This window comes from Macrobrachium rosenbergii, chromosome 40 (genome assembly GCF_040412425.1).
Source record: "Macrobrachium rosenbergii isolate ZJJX-2024 chromosome 40, ASM4041242v1, whole genome shotgun sequence".
Classification (NCBI taxonomy): domain Eukaryota; kingdom Metazoa; phylum Arthropoda; class Malacostraca; order Decapoda; family Palaemonidae; genus Macrobrachium; species Macrobrachium rosenbergii.
The window spans coordinates 13,440,166-13,459,705 of NC_089780.1; the positions used below are offsets into that span (position 1 = coordinate 13,440,166).

Sequence of the window (19,540 nt, forward strand, 5' to 3'; positions counted from 1 at the left end):
TTGATATTTGTTATGATAATGCAGACGTCATGCAGATTTCTTTTTTTTTGTTGAATGTTTTGTTTGTATCATACAGTATTTAGTTTAAATTCAATGTTTATTATCACAAAGCTATTTTCCCATAATTGCTTAACTTTCTTATAAACTGAGCAGTTGTTTGTTATATTCATTTACCAGTAACTAAATTGTATGCACGGGAGAAACCAGAAAACGTTGAAAATTGCTTTAATATTTTATTTTGCGTCCCTTTCATACTTGCAAGGGTGACCGGTTCTGTGTATTCAATATAATCTGAGTTATTGGAATTGATTGAAAAGCAGCTCACCTTAATCTCCAATAACGTGTTCTCTTTCCAGGTATATTTAGCATTTCCCCAAGTAATGGAGGAACAACTGGTGGCACTCTCCTTACTGTAAAGGGCGTAGGATTTGATCCTAACCCTGGCACTACAGAGGTGAGATACTCAGCATTATTTATCATTTGTCCCCTCATGATATCTTGCCGGGCCTTGGGACTGTACAGAAGTAAATAAGACACTCATCACTTCCTGGACATATATTTCAAGGGAAAGATGTTTTCATGGGGTCACGAGAAGTAATTCTTTTGTCAGTCACTGAACGCAAAGTTTGGAATAAAGTTTTTCCAGCAGCTTAACTAACAATTCATTATTTGACATCAGATTCTATGATGACTGGTCAGTTATGCTCTTAATAGAAAAAGCACCAAAACCTCTGATATGTATGATATCAGTATACAGCACTGTAATTCTTTGTCAGAAATGATTCAGCACTAAAGATTCCTAAAGGAAATTAATGACAAAACTGTTTGAAATAGAAGGTGAGGCTTTCATGCTCTGCGTGTATTGACTTCATGATGCAAGTAGTTAGGAGTATAATTTGATGATTATATAGAATATAATCATTTAATATGATCAGTTTTTGGCATGAGCAAGCGAAGCAAATAGTATATTGGCTGTGAGCAGTATCATTAATTTAACGTTACCACCTGGCTCAGATCATAGTCAATTCTGCATTCACAGTAATTTCCATCTTTCATTATTCCTGTGTATTTCTTGCTTATGGTAGGTAAAGGTTTACCATGACGTGGAAATAATCAAACTTCCTCCATTTAATCTTTCATTCCATTATCAGTTGTTTCTGCTACCATACAAAAAATTGTTTTACCTGCTCAGTAATAAAAGAGGAAATAATTACTATATTGGTATTAATTACAGGTCAAAGTCGGTGGCGCTGTTTGCAGAATTCAGGAAGTCACGGATGATGTCATTAGCTGTTTAACACCAAGAGCTGATGATACCGGCCCAGCAGCAGGTATTTTTTTTGTTTCCCCCCAAAAGCCTTCCAGTCTTACATGCTTTAAAGTTTAGTAGTCAACACCTAATGATGGAGTGTAGACAGGGCCCTATTTGGTAATGATTGTGATAATTGTTTGTCATTGGTTTGTAGGAAATGACAAAGTAATTGTATTGCAGTTTAGGAAACTGTCAAAGCAATCCTTTAATATAGTCATGTTTTACATTTTTGTTTCATTCACTGACAGTAATAATCAGGTCAGGAGATTTATTGGCAAAGTGCCCAGGATGATCACATTAACGTATGATGAAGAAGAGGAGTCAGTTCTAGTGCTTTCTTTCTAATCACTTAAAACCTATTGTATTATACAGTATATTGTCAATGTTTTGAACATCTTCCCAGATTAAATCTGAATTTCAGTGCCTTAAAAATCTGAGTATCTCTGTCTTTCAATGTTGTATAATTTACATGGTAGTGAATTTACGGTTAGTCATCATGAAGAATTTCTTAAGGATACAGGACTTGGGTGAAGAAAGTGGAATTGATTACCATTATCTCTATTGTTTTTAGTTAGAGATCTAAAGAGATTATGAATCTGTATGCAAGAGCTTCTAGATTTGCATTCCGGGTTTTACAGGACACATGGGCTTAAAAATTAAGATTCGCCATAATGTATTGCATGTATAGACCTACAGTATAACAAAACACAAATATATACTTTGGAAATGCTTGGTTGATGAGGGGAAAGATGAGTCACTCATTGCTTTTTTCTTCTAATTGTTGCCCGTACTTCTGTTACGTGCACTATGGACTGCTGTCAGTAGATAAAGGGTTAATAATCAACAGCAGTCATCTTGTAGCTTAAACGATCCCATTTGCTCTCTCGAGTCTGTTTTTGGTTGCTTCCCTTCATAGTAACACAAGCTTTTAAGCTTTAGTTATTATAATAGCCTATAACAATAAAGTATAATACAGTACAGTACTGTACTTAGATTTCTTAGACACTTTAGTCTTCTTTGTTATTTCTAGCAAGTTGAAAGACATAATCGGGATGATATATTTTTTAAATGAATCTTACCTCTCTGTTATGATAGCTGTAAATTCCTGTTCCAGTGAGAGGACAGCAGAGGATAAACACTAAAAAACCATTATAGAACTCCTAGCTATACTGTCTGTTGACCTCTCTCTTTTGGGGTGAATCAAGGGTCATGCGCCTATTATTCTCAGTTTTTCTTCTGTCATTGTGGTAAGAGGACTGGCGGAAAGACCTTTGTTTAGTTTGCAGTTTTTGCTGGACTGGATCGTTTTGGATGCTTGTTTGATATTGATTGGCTGTGTTGATTATTTAGGATGCCTGCTAAAGATGTCATTGACAAATCCATTAGAATCTAATAAAAGGAAGTTCTTAGGAAATTCAGTTGGTATTGGAATACAGTACAGTATTTGATCAGAGAAGGGAGTAAACTAGTCAAAATTGAATTATTGTATTTAATATGAGCATAGAGAACACCAGGGCATCTGTAACTGGATAAAAGTTGCTTAGAGGTTTAGATACAACATTCTCTGAAGATGGTCCAAAGATTAGAAACTGGAGAGATGATGGAAATGCTCAACTAAAATGGAATGATATACTCTTGGACTACTAAGAAGTACTGTTGATGTATGGGCAATCTTGAGAAGATTACTGTGACTCAAGTAGCAGGATAGATTAACCAGTGAGAGTTTAAGGGAAGTAACTGGAGTGGAGCCCATTGGTTATTATGTGAGACTGTCTAGATGGCAGTCAAATGAGCATATATACAGGAGAAAAGGAAACCTGGCGCAGGAAGTACCAGAATAGATTGGTGAAGGAAGGAATGGGATTCGTAGACATTTTGAGACATGGCCAAGCTCAATGAAGGGGAAAGCAAGGGAGGAATGTTGGGATGGTGTAAGGGAACTGAAATTTGTGGCAAGGATTCATCAAAGCCCCACACATCCTCTAGGATACCATAGCATTTGATTTATTTTATTCATTTTAAGTGAGTGATCAAGTTATAAAATGTTTCATATGATTGACAGTAAATTGTTGAGAAATTTTCGTTTTTTTAGTTTTAAGTTGGCAACAGTTTTTTATGAAATTGAGTAAACCTGGTTTTTTCAACAGGTGAACGTGGTCTTCTGTGGGAACAGTGGAATGGTGTAAACATCAATGACATGAACGATGTGGAAGCCTGGAACCAACTCAACACATCGTCCAGCAACTACACCAGTATGGTGTATGATATTGAAGCGAGGATTCGGATCGAGATAAATCAGACGACTCTTGGGAGGCTTTCAGGTATGAATTTGTGGACAGCCACAAACCCCCCCTCTCTTTATACATATCCCCTAAGTTTTTTTCTTAGCAGTGAATGGACTATCCAATACAGTGAAAATATTCTGTTGTAGTGTTACATTATTAAACTGTGGTTATTGATAGTTGGGGTGGTTATTGGTAGTTGGGTTTAGTTGCCCACAGCCTTGTTTAGGATAGTCTTTGGTTCATTTTTGCCAGCCTTACGATACCTGTGTTTTAAACTCTGTGATACACTCAAATGTGCTCCATGAATTTCCTGAAGGTAGATCTTGCAGATATGCTGAGACAAGGTATGTGAAGTGAAGAACTAAGAGGTATTGACATTGCCATCTTGTTTCCATTCAATCAGCATAGTTGGTGCCTGTGCAAGACTGGAGGCTTAAAGATACATGCTGATTATAATGCAGTGCTGCAAAGGTTTTGAATTTGGACGTTTAAAACTGAACTACTCAGATCTTAGAATATACAGTATCTTGAAGGTTCCAAGACCCACGATAATCCAGATATACGTCACCAAAATACTGTAATGTTTAAAGTATTTTGCCCCATGGAATTAATATAATACTCTTCCACTCTTCAATATAAAGGCTAAAGGAAGGCTTTTTCATCTCTCATGATGCTATAAGCACCAGTTTTTGCTGGGTGTCCATGATGCAATCATAGGAAATAAAAAAGTAGACAGAGAGACAAGAAGTGCTGCCTTATCTGAAAATATAAATAATTATGTGAAGAGACAGTTATGTTGTAAATTTTAAGGGAATGACAGAAGAGATGATCTCCCCTCCTCTGGTCCTTGATAAAAAAATGAATGCATGAGAAATAGTGACCAGCTGTCAAATATGCAGAGAGAAGGGTCTTGAACAACTCTTCAGATTGAGCATAGATATGCAAACCTCCAGTAACTTTTTAAAGGAAGTGGTTCACTTGAGTGTTGGTACTGTACTGTGATAGGTCACAAACATTGGGGCACATTCTGCTGCACTGGCCCAGATACAGTATATTGTTGACAGAGATACCTCCTGTGTCAGTCACTGGCTGATATTCTGGGGTTGAGGATTGTACTGATACTCTCATCTCATATTTGAAAATATCTCATTTAGCATTTTTTCGTGAGTCTTCCACTATCGATGCCTTATAATTTACTTTAGAATATCATATTTAATGTCAGTCATCTCCCTGATTACACTATGGGTCATTACGCTATTTAGCAATAGGCATAGTGTTTATTTGACATAAACTACAGATCAACTCTTGTGAGGTAGCTCTTTAAGAGGGTGACCTGAGGTCAGTAACATTTGACAATAAATACAATGGACAAATACACTTTGAGTTACACAAATGGACAATAACTAAGTTGAACACAATCTGGTACCTGAGAAAGAGAAACACATAACATACAAGTTGGTGACAAGTAAATATTTACTTAAATCAATTTAAATGATTGGGTATGACGGAATCTGCGTGACCCGTTATCCAAGGAGCAGTGAACCTAGGAGAGTCAGAGAAAACTGGTCGCCACCACAGAAAACCCACTTAGCGGGGACTTTACAAATACTCCCCCCCCCCACAACGTGGGTAACGTCTGATTAATCGGCGTACCTGCTGGGGCGCTGAAGGGTGCCGCTGCTACGTGATTCTGCTCATTTCATCATATGTTTATATTTTTGTTTAGTTCCATTGTTACAGCCATCCAGCTTGTTCTGCAAGGGAGGAGTGAGAGAATAGTTCATATCAAAATTGGTTTAGGATGTTACTCTGCTTCTAGTGCTGTTAGGCCTCTGATTAAAGTGGAACGACAGTAGCCGAGAGTTCTACTTTTTCATTTTATTTTCATGGTTCTATTTGGCAAGGGAAATTAAGCTGACATTTTTTTCAATAGTTTTTTCTGTGCCCCAGAATTTAAAGAATTTTTTTTTATCAAGTTAGGGGTTTTTTTTCTATTTACACAAGTAAAGTTATGATATTGTAGTAATAATAACTATGATTTTTGTTACAGGTTATTTCCATCCTCCTCATGATGGCGACTATGCAATTGGTATCGTCCTAAACAATGCTCAATATAGGTATTATGTTGCATTGGATGGTAACCCAAAGAATAAGGTATGTTCCTATATGAATGATACAGTAATTTGATTTTGTTTTTGTAGAGACATTGTGGAGCTAAATAAAAAAATTTGTTTGGTTGCGTTAGTAGTATTTTCTGTTGTTTGTCCCATCCTAAGCACACAGGAATTCATTACATTTTAAATACTTAATTTGGAAGAAGTTAGAATTTAAGCAGGAACAGTTACTTCTGATTTTTTCAAGATACGTTACCAAAATGTTATCAGTGCAATAAACCAAATAAGAGCTAGTGCAGTTGTAATTTTCAATAATCATGGGTAACATTAAGTAATTTTGATGCCAACAGTCTGATTTAGGATTTACTTTAGTTTTGTAACTGATAGTGATGTAGTGATAGACAAAAGAGTGAGCAACTAATAAATACCTTTTTCGTCATTTGACAGAGCTCAGTTCCTTACTCTGTTGTAGATTTGTGGAATGTAGGTGATCACTGCATCTTCGCATCCTTCCTTCTTTGTATTCAGCACATTCCTTGTTTGGCCTACTGTTTTTCATGAGACTTCTCTGGCCGTTTCTATAGATCATTTTGTTATTGGTTTTGGCAGATGGTTATGGATGGATGTCCTTCATGACTTCAACCCTCCCCAATTATCCAGGCTTGAGATCAGCATTGAGTTGAGTTGGTCTTTGCCCCCTCTCCCTACACACACACACAGACATGCACATACACACACACACACACACACAGTAATCAGGTTAGGTGATCACTACAGCAGTACAGTATTGTAATCATTTTTGAGAGTTGGTAACTGAAAGAAGGCTTTAGAGAACAAAGAAAGAACAAGAAGAGGAAATTGAAGCATGCTTTATAGGTGAAAAAGGATTTCCTTTAAGCTGGCCTCTTGAATAGGGATTAAAGGAGAATAGTGATCTTGATAATAATAATAATAATACATGCAGTCCCCGGTTTACGATGGGGGTTCTGTTTTTACGCCGCGTCATAAACTGAAAATCGTTGTGAACTGAAAAATCGTCGAAAATTGTCAAAAATCCTAAGAAAACAATACTTTTAATGCTTTTGGGTATACAGTATTGAAAATGATGTAAACTGCATTTTTATTGAGTTTTTCATCAAAAAAGCCTCCAAAAATTTTATTATTCTGCCGTATTGGAGCCATATTTCTTCCATCGGATCGCCGTACGACGTGTCGTAACCCTGGAACATGTGTCATAAACCGGGAAATAATTTCTGATGAATATATTTGAAAAACGTCATAAGGCAGACCTGTCGTAAACCCGGGACTGCCTGTAATAATAATAATAATTATGATAATAATCCAACCAAGCCATTTTCCACTCGTATTGAGAAGAAATCTCTCAAGTGAACCCTTTCAGAGTCTTTGTTCTTGGTGAACTATAGTATCACAATAATGACACTTGAGATGCAGTCCTAAAGTCAGAGGCTCAGGTATAATAGTTAGGATAACAGTAAATGTATACTTAAACACAGTAAGTTACTTTTGAAATACATGAAAAATTTCACATAATTGAGGGAGAATTCAAGTGAAATGTTGACATCTTAGACGTCTTCGTCATTGAAATAAGCATTTTGACATTTTACCCGTACAGGATCGGATGTAAAATAACTTTTCTTCACACTTTTTTGTCTGGTTCAGTTTCTGCCTGAATTTCTAGGTGGTTCAGGTCTTCAAATATTGGTTTTCTCTGTGATTTTCCAGGCTTTCCCACTAGTCTTTGTACTGTACTGCTACTGACATTTCAGCAGTATCCATCTCCAACAACTCTTAACTGGCTGCTCTTTTCCCATCTCCATTTTTGATAATATAAATTTTCCACCTCAGGATACTGCACATCTCAGCGAACTTCTCATCTGTCATGTGCTCATCCCATTACATGACTGGCATAAATCTCAGAACTTTGAACTGGATAGCTCATGAAGAGCAGTAGCCCAAAGGAAGATCATTTGTATTATGAATTTCGTGTTAATATACTTTCATGCTTTAATATATGTTTATTTTAATTCCACAGGTTGCTGGACATAATTGGAAAGTATTTAAATTGATAAAAGGCAGTCCAATTTACATTGAAGTAGATTTTCGTGGTAGTGGTATGTATTGCTACATGTAGTCTTTGTATTAGAGTTTGATTTATAATAAGAAACAAAACAAATGTAATAGGTTCCTTGGGGTTACCTGGCATTACAAGTGACATGGCTACAAAATGATCTTTTCGAGATATATTGTACCTCTATTTCATATACTGTACTGTAGTGGCAATTCATTCTGAGTGCCACAACAGTAGGTTAAGTTATTTCAATTTTGACTATAATGGCCCATCAGTAACGCTACTGGTTCCTTGTTATATATGATTGGTCCTTAGATGCTGTTCTTGGTTTGTACTTTTCATCTTTTCAGTGTACCATGTTCCTACTAGCTTGTCAAACTCATTTGATATTATGTTACTCCAATATTCACTTATCTAAATGTATCAGTAGGCAATAAGTTTTCACAAACACAAGTATAATTTTGGATACAGTATAATGAGAACTGGAAGTAAGTTGACATTGGACTGCTTGCCCCTCACCCTTAGGGTTTGAGTAACTTATGTAGTTGGGTGATAAGAAATACTTGTATTGAACTTAGCCCTTTTGTGTAGAAAGAGGTCTTGCTCAACTGGCAGTCATGAAGTGAAGGCAGCGAACCAGTATTTTTTTCTGGTAGGATATAAATCCTACCATGTATTTTATATAGGGAAAATATCCAACCAACATATCTTGATGTTGGCCATTGCCAGCATCCAGTACAGTAATTAGCTCTCATCTTGACTTGTAGAGGGAATCAGACTCAGATACTCTTATCTGGTACTTTATTCTTCTAGGGTCAGAGCAGTGACAAGAACCTGGAACAATGCCTCATTTATTGATTCATTGTCAGATCTGTCATTCTCTTTCACCAATGTTAGGTCAACAGTTGAATCAACCAGATAGGCTTTGTGTCATGGATGCAGCACATTTAGAGAATCTCAACTCCATGCATGAAATTACTTTATTATAAAGGTGCTGTGAGTCACTTTCATATGTGTTTAAGTCAAAGCAGTTTCGGTAGTGCATGTGATGCACTGACCTAACTTTCAACCCCCTGGGGTAACTGGCTTTTCTTACACTCCTATTGAAGACATTTTAACACTCCCAAGGGAGACTTGGAGGAGGAATATATACTGAAGGGCCTTTTGAATAGCTACTTACCTTTCTTTATCTCTAGAAGGAGAACTGGAAATAAGAGAATGTACTGAATGGCCCTCTCAAGGCTGAACATTTGTCAGCAGAGGGAAGTCTGGAGGTCAGCCCATGAATATTAGAAGTGAATATAAAAAAGAGGCAAACTTATTCTGAGCTGAGAGATCAGTTGGGATTCACTGTTATTACCAGAAGAGACCACCTTCTCGCCATCAGTTAAGTAGAGTCTCCTGCTTCTCCCATAGAGTTTGTATTTCCCCCATGAAGCCCAGTACTGGGGACTGACTGTTTAGTACTTCTTATCATAAAGCAGTTATGCAGGGAGTAAAAATCGGGACAAAATAGTGTGCTATATTCAGTACTGTTAGATATAAAAGAACGTTTGGGAGCAAGAAGTGGAGGGATGATTACTGTGAGCAAGGAAGAAAAATAAAGTTAAGGTAAAGGCACACAGTGAAGATAGTGAGTCTCAAGAGATATGTTTGTCACACACCTCCAGGTTGTATGAGTAGATCCTTTTTAGGAGACCTCTTTAATCTGTGCTGAAAGCTGCCAAGAACAGTAGTACTGTACATAGAATTGCCTATTACCATCTAAATTGCTTTTCATATGAAACCTGAGTGATCAAGTGACAAAAGAATGCAGTACAGTATTTAGTTAATATTAGTATACAGTCATATTATATAGAACTTGGAACAAAAGGATCTGTAAATAGACACTACATTTTGATTTTTACAGTCAACACAGAACTGAAGCTCCAATTGCACGACTATCATACAAAATGGTCATATGAGAATTCCCGTTTGTCCCACAATGAAAAGAATCGCTTAAATATAAACCCCAGACTGAAATATGAAACCCAGCGTGTCACTTTTGAAAACACCCCAGGACGGCTCAGTTTTTCTCTGCATGGTGTTGTTTCCAGTCCTGTTAATGGATCTAACCCCAATGAGGTAATTAAGTTTTCTCTGCATCTTAATGTATAGAGTTTTTGTAAAGATTCTGTTAAAGTACCATCTTGTTTTTTTTTAAAGTACTAAAAATATTTTGAAAAGTGCTGAACTGTTTGAAGTTATGCTAAATTGATTGTAATTTTCTTATTTTTATCTTTGCTGAAGTAAGATTATTTTTTACATAGTATCAAAACTAAGGATTTTTACCAGAGCTATTTCCAGCAAGCTAAATACACAGTATATTACGTGTACCTTTTTAGTCTATGAAATTTATATCATATTCTGTTTACTGTATACAGTATACTTTTCATTTCTGTGATGAGATAGTGTTAAACTGAAGTAAAATAACTGAATAAAATGTTGCCAACTTGTTTTGAAGTAGTTGTCTGTTAAAATCCTAAATTTTGGTATTATTTGTAAAAACTATTATATCTACTTTCTGATATGATGAAAACAAAATCTTCCTGAAAGCATAGAAATGTAGGCTATTTTGCTCATTTATATGCAAATCTGAGAGAATATAATTGAATTTTTTTTTATTCTTCTCACACACCATAGCTTTGATAAATGCACTCAAAGACCTATACTGTAGTAAACAGAATAGTGTAAAATGAAGCTTTAAATGAAATAAATGTTTTCCTGCAGGTCAAAGGTATTTGAAATAAGAGTTACACATTAACAAGCAGATGCACTTGTTTGCAGATTTTATTTACTTACAGTGGAGTTGAAAATTGTAGATAGGTACGTATGCTAGCTACTAACACCTAGATTTAATTATGTTTTTATAATTTCCTATCCAGATTAGATCAGCAGTTTTATCATTGCTTGAGCAGCAGTGTGAGATAGATGCATCTGACCCAGATTTTATAAAACAAGCTGATTTCGAAAATGGAAACACTGATAATTTGGCTGGTGGTGGTGGGTATATGGACTCTTCAACAAAACCGTTTTGTGGAAGGTAAGAGATTTACCAGATACTATTTTCTTTCTTGTAAGAAATACACAATCATTAGTGCTCCTTGCAAGAATGTGGATGACAAAGATGTTTGTTTATCTACTGCAATTAACATTTTCTTCGACAAAGATATTCATACTGAGATATATCTGAAGAAATGTTGTAAGTAGGAGCCCAGAGTTGGCAAACTTATTTAATGATAACTTCTTGGTGAGGAAGTCTGGATATTGAGAGATCAGTTTTATGACCAAAAGGAAGGTTACCATATTTTATGAAATAATGAAGCAATGAACAAGTTGATTTAAATCACTGAACCATATTGTAATTATACACGTATGAGAGCTACAACACTTGTAGCACATTTGGTCGTTCATTTTGTATTATTTTGAATTTGAAAGGTATGATAAATTTATTGATTTTTTATACAAAGGCCAAAGGTAGTTACGTTGTACTTTCACCAGTATTACAACAGAGTATTTGAAACATTACATGATGAACTGAAAACTGAGCAGTACTTTTTCTGTGAGGAACAACATGTCATTATAATGAACCAAGAATATAGATCACAAAACTACACGTGCCAATAGCTAAAATGCACCAAAATAAGTACAGGCAGTCCCCGGTTTACGACGGGTGCAGCTTACAATGTTCCGAGGTTACGATGCTTTTCAAATATATTCATCAGAAATTATTTCCCGGTTTACGATGCATGTTTTGGGGTTACGACGCGTCGTACGCCGATCCGACGGAAGAAATATGGCTCCAAAACGGCAGAATACTCATAATTTGTAGTTTTTTTTTGATGAAAAACTCAATAAAAATGCAGTTTACATAATTTTCAATGCACCCAAAACATGAAAAGTAAGGTTTTCTTATGATTTTTGACGATTTTCGATGATTTTTCGGTTTACGACGATTTTCGGTTTACAACGATTTTCGGTTTACGACGTGGCGTAAAAACGGAACCCCCGTTGTAAACCGGGGACTGCCTGTATAATAAAGAATTGTAACAAACATATGTATGTACTCACTCATACATATTCATACTTATTTTTAATGTTGTGTCTATCTATCTATCTGTCTATTGGTTAGTAACCCATCGATTATCCAGATCAATACTTCCAAGGCCCTGCTGGATACTGTATTGGACATTTCAGGACATGGTAAAAAAGTACTATGGATGTAAAATGACAATTTCGTAACATTTTATTACTTTACAGTATATACATAGGAACAGAATACAGTACACTGTATAGTTCTTTAGACAAAATAAAACTGAACTTTGCAGCATACTGTATTTTGTATAAAATATATAAAAAATTTAACATTGAAATTCTCTCTCTCTCTCTCTCTCTCTCTCTCTCTCTCTCTCTCTCTCTCTCTCTCTCTCTCTCTCTCTCTCTCTCTCTCTCTCTCTCTCTCTCAGTGCCAAAACTACTGACATGGGCCAGACATGAAAAATTGCATTTTTTATAAAGAATAATATGCACAGCAGTGTGATGCATATGTGTGCCTATACACAAAGAACAAATTTTCATTGAACCAGGGCCTTATCTGGCCCTCTCTACCGAGAAATTCTCAGCAAAGATGTTGAAAACCGGTTTGTGTAGTGAGTCTTTTACGGTGCTCAGTATTGGTTGGGTTACTGCTTAATAGGTGTCATTTGTAGCCTATTCTTCACAAATTCTTGTTACTGCTGGAGTTGGTTGCCACCAAAACAAGGTATATACAGAGGGTTGTTTTTAAATTTGGAAATTTGTGCAATTTACTATGTCCTTTCATTGGTAAGTTTATTCATAAAATGCTTATAGTGTATGCATTTTTGCCTTTGTTATTCAAAAACCTTTGAAAAGTTGAACTGAATCATTTCAAGAAAAATACCCATCGAAGCCTTCACAGTCTTGTCAAAGAGAGAGCTTGCTGCTTGTTCATTTTCATGTGCCATTAACATTTCTAAAGAGCTAAAAAGTCCAAAATTTTTATGCATATTCCCAGCCGCATCAATGCCTTGCTGGGTCTCTTCCAAACACGTGTTTGTTTGTGTGTTCGTCATCCATCGGAGGGGACAAGACAGAACAAGAGCATCTCGTTTTCTTTCTCTGACGGAACACGACTTCAACCATACAATATTTCTGTCTGTTTCCCCCTAACCACTGTTGTCTCGATTTATGTACAATCACCACTACTTGCATTGCCATGCAAGCATTCTAATCATGTACTCATAATGTTCCACCGAATCTTCTGTTATCAAACTGTATGTATGTTTCTGTTTGTGAAGACGCCAAACATCTCGCCATTTCACATATATTATGCCACTGCATTGCATTCATTAATCTGTCTCAAATCTCATGCAATTGGCCATATGTAGAATTTCCTGGCCTTTCCATTGATATATGTTTCATCACTGTACGTTTATTGTCTCTCAATATCGCCGTCTGTTTGTCTGCCGACAAACACAGATGCCCGAGTCTTTACCTCTGTTTTCCCGTCTGTGTGTAGATTCTCCTTTACCGCTCGCACACGTCAATAACATCTTCGAAGATTCTGTACATTCATGCAGTAAGGAACTACCAATAAACCAGTCAACACCCAGCCAGTATGTCGCTCAATCTCCCGTCCTTACACTGGATGCGCGCGGGTCTTCTATGATGGCGACCCGTTTTCTATGCCACTCCTATGATAACAGGTCATGCAGGATCAGCCATACCCAGTCATTTAAACTAATCTGTGTAAATATATACCTGTTACAAACTTGTATTGCATAGTTTCTTTTGCTCATGTACAGAATCTTCAAAGATGTTATTGAGCGTGTGCAATCTGTAAAGTAGCATCTTACACACAGACAGGGGAAAACAGAGGTAAAGATTCGGGCATCTGTTTGTCGGCAGACAAACATGGCGATATTGAGAGACAGAATAAACGTACAGTGATGAAACATATATCAGTGGAAAGGCCAGGAAATTCTACATATGGCCAATTGCATGAGATTCGAGACAGATTAATGAATGCAATGCAGTGGCATAATATATGTGAAATGGCGAGACGCTTGGCATCTTCACAAACAGAAACATACATACTGTTTGATACAGAAGATTCGGTGGAACATTGTGAGTACATGATTAGAATGCTTGCATGGCAATGAAAGTAGTGGTGATTGTATATAAATCGAGACAACAATGGTTAGGGAGAAACAGACAGAAATATTGTATGGTTGAAGTTGCATTCCGTCAGAGAAAGAAAACGAGGTGCTCTTGTTCTGTCTTGTCCCCTCCGATGGATGACGAACACACACGTGTGTTTGGAAGAGACGGCGTCCGGGTGATGGGCTCTTAGTACTGTACTGATAGGTTATCAGACCTGTATAAATAAAACAAAGACAATGACAGAGTTTAGAATTTTGGATCATCTGATAGATCTGAGCAGAGAATATTGATGACATAGCATTTAAGATTACAGGCAGTCCCCGTTTTATGACAGGGGTTCTGTTTTTCCGTCACGTCGTAAACCGAAAATCGTCGTAAACCAAAAAATCGTCGTAAACCGAAAAATCGTCGAAAATCGTCAAAAATCCTAAGAAAACCTTACTTTTAATGCTTTGGGTGTATTGCAAATGATGTAAACTGCATTTTTATTGAATTTTTCATAAAAAAATCCAAATTTTGATTATTCTGCCATTTTGGAGCTATATTTCTTCTGTTGGATCGGCGTACGGCGTGTCATACCCCTGGAACATGCGTTGTAAACCAGGAAATAATTTCTGATGAATATATTTGAAAAGCGTCGTAACCTCGGAACGTCGTAAGCTGGACCCGTTGTCAACCAGGGACTGCCTGTAGTTCTGTTCAAGCAGAGTGCACTATAGCCAGCGCTTCACTGCAAAATGAACAACAAATACAGTATTAAAATTAGAATGTGCACAGTTATTCAGCCAGTGTTTGTCTTTTGAAAGGACCCTAGTACAAACTACATCTGTGTTTTTTTATTGGCATTGTAACACTTGAAATTAATTTAGAAATAAAGTTACTCTAACTTTCATGATTTTCAGATTTTCAAAAGTAACACTTGAGAGGGGCAGAACAAAAGTTCTTACTGAGAATGAGGAAAGGTACATGATAGACCTCAACAGATATCCATTTGTGAGTTATCCTAATTTTTCATTTTTCATTTTTGTATTCTGTAAATATATGTACTGTACAGTACTTCATTATAGTTAATCCCCTGGTGTTTTTTATGGCATTCCATTTGTGATTGTCTTTTATATATACAGTATATTACTGCCTTTCTTTGATCATTTTTGTGCACTAGGAATGCGTAGCATAGATGCTTTGATCTGTTAAACTATTTTTTTGTATTCTTCCATTTATGATCTTGGTAATGTCCTGCTACGATTGATAGTTTGATACATTATACTTACATCTTTGTTATTCTGACTGATCTGGTATTGTGACTTTTCTTCTCAGATTTGCTTTGCTATCAAGGGTTCATTTAGGAGCACCATTCAGATCAGGTACAGATGGTACGACACAAGTGGAAGCCGGCGAACCAGTGACGTCTCTTTTTCTCATGAGATTCCACTGGAAGGTGACGAGTATGTGTTAAGAGCGTAGTTTTATTGCCATTTTAAAAGTTAAAACTATATTAGTTAGACCATTTTCAAGATATATTTAGCACTGTTACAGAATAATTTCAGTTCTCCCTTGCCATGAAGCTGCAGCTGATTAGCTGTGAATCTTGCTTAGTAAGAAATAAGATAAAAAAAAATGAGAGAGAGAGAGAGAGAGAGAGAGAGAGAGAGAGAGAGAGAGAGAGAGAGACTGAGAGAGACTATTACCATGTCCTGGTTCCTGCCAGTCGACAGCTGGAATATTTACCGCCTTTTGTTTAAGTTTTTGTTAATGTTATGTCTTTTGTTCATGTTTTTGTTAATGTTTATGTTTTGTTTATATCCATAATATTTCCCTTTTTGTTTTTAAGTTCTTCATTGGAGGGGTGGGTAGAGCTCTCGGCTAGCACGCTGCTGGCCCAGCGTTCGACTCTCCGAGCAGCCAATGAAGAATTAGAGGAATTTATTTCTGGTGATAGAAATTCATTTCTCGTCATAATGTGGTCCGGATTCCACAGTAAGCTGTAGATCCCGTTGCTTGGTAACCAGTTGGTTCTTAGCCACGTAAAATAAACCTAATCCTTTGGGCCAGCCCTCTCTAGGAGAGCTGTTAATCAGCTCAGTGGTCAGGTTAAACTAAGATATATTTAACTTTTTAACCATTTTTTTTAATGTTTTTACATTCATTCCCAAGGAGCTGGTGCCAAACACAATGCCCATTTTCCACATAAACTACTGAACTAGAAGGGTATACTGTAGTAGTAGTCTTTAGTTTTACTGTTTTTAATGCCATCTAATCCTCCCACTAGGAAACAGGCTGTGTTTTTCAGCTTATCTCTTCTCATCCATTGGCCATGGCTGTTTGGTGTCTGAAAACAAATATTTGTTCTCTAATTGCAGCTTCAGGATGGTAGTACAGGGCAGGGGTTGGCAACCTCTGGCCCGTGGGCCACATCTGGCATGGCAACTTAAAACCTGGACACTAATTATCTAACAGTTGTTACTTAGTTTAAGGTTTTAAGCAATCCTTATAGTACATTTGATATCATGGCCCTCTTCCGAGACACTGCATAGCTCCAAAAGGTTACTGACCCCTAGTATAGGGTATTTGATATCTTTATAAATGCACCCTTCAAGGATCTTAAGAGCTAATTTCTTCACATTTCCATTTTTCAATCAGGTGGCGTTATCATTGTATTGATGCCAAAGCAGAAGCAGAAAAGTCTTCGATCCAAAAAAGTAGAAAACCTGGAACTACACTGAAACTGAATGCACTTTGGCTGCCATATCCAAAGATTGAACATGACGTCTTTTATGTGGACTCCTTTAAATTTGTTAGTGAACCGATCACAGGTATGTATGTTAAGTTTACGTCCAGTACTCGTAGAATATGGATACAAAAATTTTAGGTGTTGAAATAAAAGAAGACTAGCCTCAGTGATTGAAAATATATCGTATGCTTAATATTAAATTGATTGTGTCCTTTAGCAACCTTTGCACATCAGTTGAAGTAGGCCTGTTTGATAAGTATTAACAATATGAAATCTTCTGTTGAGAATGACCTGAATTGTAGTGGTAATGATGAATGTGGATTTTTAATAGTTTTGGATGTATGGAAGTGAATCAGTTGGGTTATTGTGGGCATAAAGGTGACCTTAGAAGCCATGTCCAAGATGAGTACAGTATTCTGTAAAGCAATCCATTAGCTTAATATTTATTGACAAATTAAAATTGTTGGGCATGGAAATAATACCATAATTATAACTCAGACTAGATTATCATAGTTTACCTTGAACATTGGTCTTTGTATGTCTTGATCTCACCATCTTATATCCTTTAATGGGTGTCACATTAAGGCAGTCCCCGGTTAACAGCGGGCTTGGTTGATGGTGATCCGGTTTTATGGCGCTTGTCTAGCGACGAAAATCGGCAATTTTCAGCGCCGAAAATAGCCGATTTCTGCTTATAGGCGCCGATAATTGGGTACTGGCACCAATACATACCCTAAAGAGGCGCTAATAACCGAAAATCGGCACTATTCGGCGCCGATACGCCTGAAAATCACTGAAAACGCACCGGAAATCGCCGATTTTCAGTTAGTGGCGATTTTCGGTTATCATCACACCCCCAGAACGGTAGGCTACCCCCGCCGATAACCAAGGACTGCCTGTACATACTTCTACGTTTGTTGTGCTGTCTCTAAGATTTTCTCCCTTCCTTGGCATGATACTTGAATAGTTGGTTCATAATTAAAACTGCGTATGTTGTTGATTTCCATACATCTATAGTGCAAGAAGTAAATATTTTCTGTATTATAGTGGACTGACTTTGATTTGTCTTGTTAAGAATGCTATTCCTTGCTTGGAGGTCACTAACATATTGCTTGGTGAATGCTGCTGAAAATATGCATAACCTCTTTAATTTTATCTATGACCATTGCTGTTAAGTGGTAAATAAGTGATGTAAGAAAGTGAATTTTGTCCATAAGAATAATGAGAATAATGAAGCTTCTGGAACGTCACTAGCAAAAGTCGTTAGTTGATTTTAGGAATTTTCTCCAGGTACTTCACAAGTTTCTTGCTGTAAATGCTTTCCCACTAGGATTATATGGAACTTCATTCATATTCACAAACAGAAGAAAAACAACTGAAAATGTTGGTAGTACTGTACTTACATTTTCCTAATACTGTAACTGTAGTGTAGATTTAGTAACTTTTCACCGAATGTGTTGTTACAGTACCTGAGAAATAACTCAAGACTGAATTTGAAAAATGAAATTATTTTAAGCTGCTCCAGAAGGAATTTTGATATCTAGGTTACAATTTTGCATTGTATATATATATCACTGGATATGTACCAAGGTGATTTAGTATTAGAGTATGATTTTTAAAAATTATGAGTAAGCTCTGTAGGTCAACATACAACTAATATCTGTACAGTATGAATATAATTGCTGGTTGATTTTAGTAACTATCAGTGACTTATTATGAAATAGGCTAGACACTTCTGGTGCATTATTGTATTTGCAAGCTGATTTTGTATTACCTCAGTAACTTGCAGCATGGATGTTATTCTTGAGCAGTTTATTTAAAATGCATATTTCAGTGAGGCAGACAAGACCATCAGCCCTTAAATCCTTTGGGATCTTGATCAAGGACGTAGCAGTAGAACCTGTTGCTGGTAAGGCAAATGCCTTTGATGTTAAATTCAAGACTGGGAACTGTGCAGGAGGTTTCCCTCTGCTGGGCGTAGGATCAACTGGTAAGTTTTCTTTATTGATAATACTCATACTGAAGTCACAGCCATCCAAACTTAGTTGTACTAATTGTGTGGAAGTTTGTTTTGGTGAATGTGTAGTCAAAGGTAGTGGGTGAACTTAATCAAGTTTTTCATTTTTCACCATTGATTTGTGCAGTACAGAATACTGGGACTCAGTGTCCTGATATACTTTTATGCACTTTTATTCTGTATAGATTATTTGTGTCTTCTGTGATAATATGACATTTTTGTGCTTTATTTACTCTGACATTTTGAGACACAAATAGTTTGCAAATTCATCTTGCCAATAAAAAGCAAAAGGAAAAAATGTCTCAAACCTTATGAAAACATGATCTCATGCAATACAATATGATAGGTGTATTGACAGGGCCAACCCTAATGTCATTGTGTAATATTTAGATCTACTACTAGCTGAGCACTGAAATATTTCGATTAAATTTGGTCTTATTGAGTTGTATTAGAATACAGTAGTAGTTTTCTGATTTAAAGGGCTAGCAGGCTCAATGAAATGACTGTAAACTGATTATTGTTTGTCATAGTTTGCTAACCGTGTTTTTTCAATTCACTGATTGTTAACAGTGAGTGATCAAGTGGTTCAGACTTTGACATCTGCTGAGAGGTATAATTTCACCACACCCAGTGGCTATGCACTTGTTGAGAGAATGGAAGCAGCATCTCACCCAGTCGGGGGAACTTTTGATATGACCACAGAGGGCAAAACAGTAAGAGGTAAGGCTTTAAAGTTGCAGATTAGATTTATTGGTATAAATTCAAGTGAA

The 19,540-nt window shown here is 36.6% G+C and overlaps 1 protein-coding gene across 1 annotated transcript in view; it reads left to right on the top strand.

Moving 5' to 3' along the window:
• Window positions 1-19,540, top strand: part of LOC136826322 (fibrocystin-L-like) — a 113,056-nt gene that overhangs the window by 20,951 nt on the left and 72,565 nt on the right. Inside the window, exons 8-19 of the mRNA XM_067083572.1 lie at window positions 357-454; window positions 1,235-1,331; window positions 3,460-3,633; window positions 5,648-5,751; window positions 7,765-7,843; window positions 9,710-9,924; window positions 10,725-10,882; window positions 14,925-15,015; window positions 15,340-15,467; window positions 16,663-16,835; window positions 18,588-18,743; window positions 19,341-19,490. Of these exons, the coding sequence (XP_066939673.1) occupies window positions 357-454; window positions 1,235-1,331; window positions 3,460-3,633; window positions 5,648-5,751; window positions 7,765-7,843; window positions 9,710-9,924; window positions 10,725-10,882; window positions 14,925-15,015; window positions 15,340-15,467; window positions 16,663-16,835; window positions 18,588-18,743; window positions 19,341-19,490 (1,623 nt within the window). The remainder of the gene's footprint in view (window positions 1-356; window positions 455-1,234; window positions 1,332-3,459; window positions 3,634-5,647; window positions 5,752-7,764; window positions 7,844-9,709; window positions 9,925-10,724; window positions 10,883-14,924; window positions 15,016-15,339; window positions 15,468-16,662; window positions 16,836-18,587; window positions 18,744-19,340; window positions 19,491-19,540) is intronic.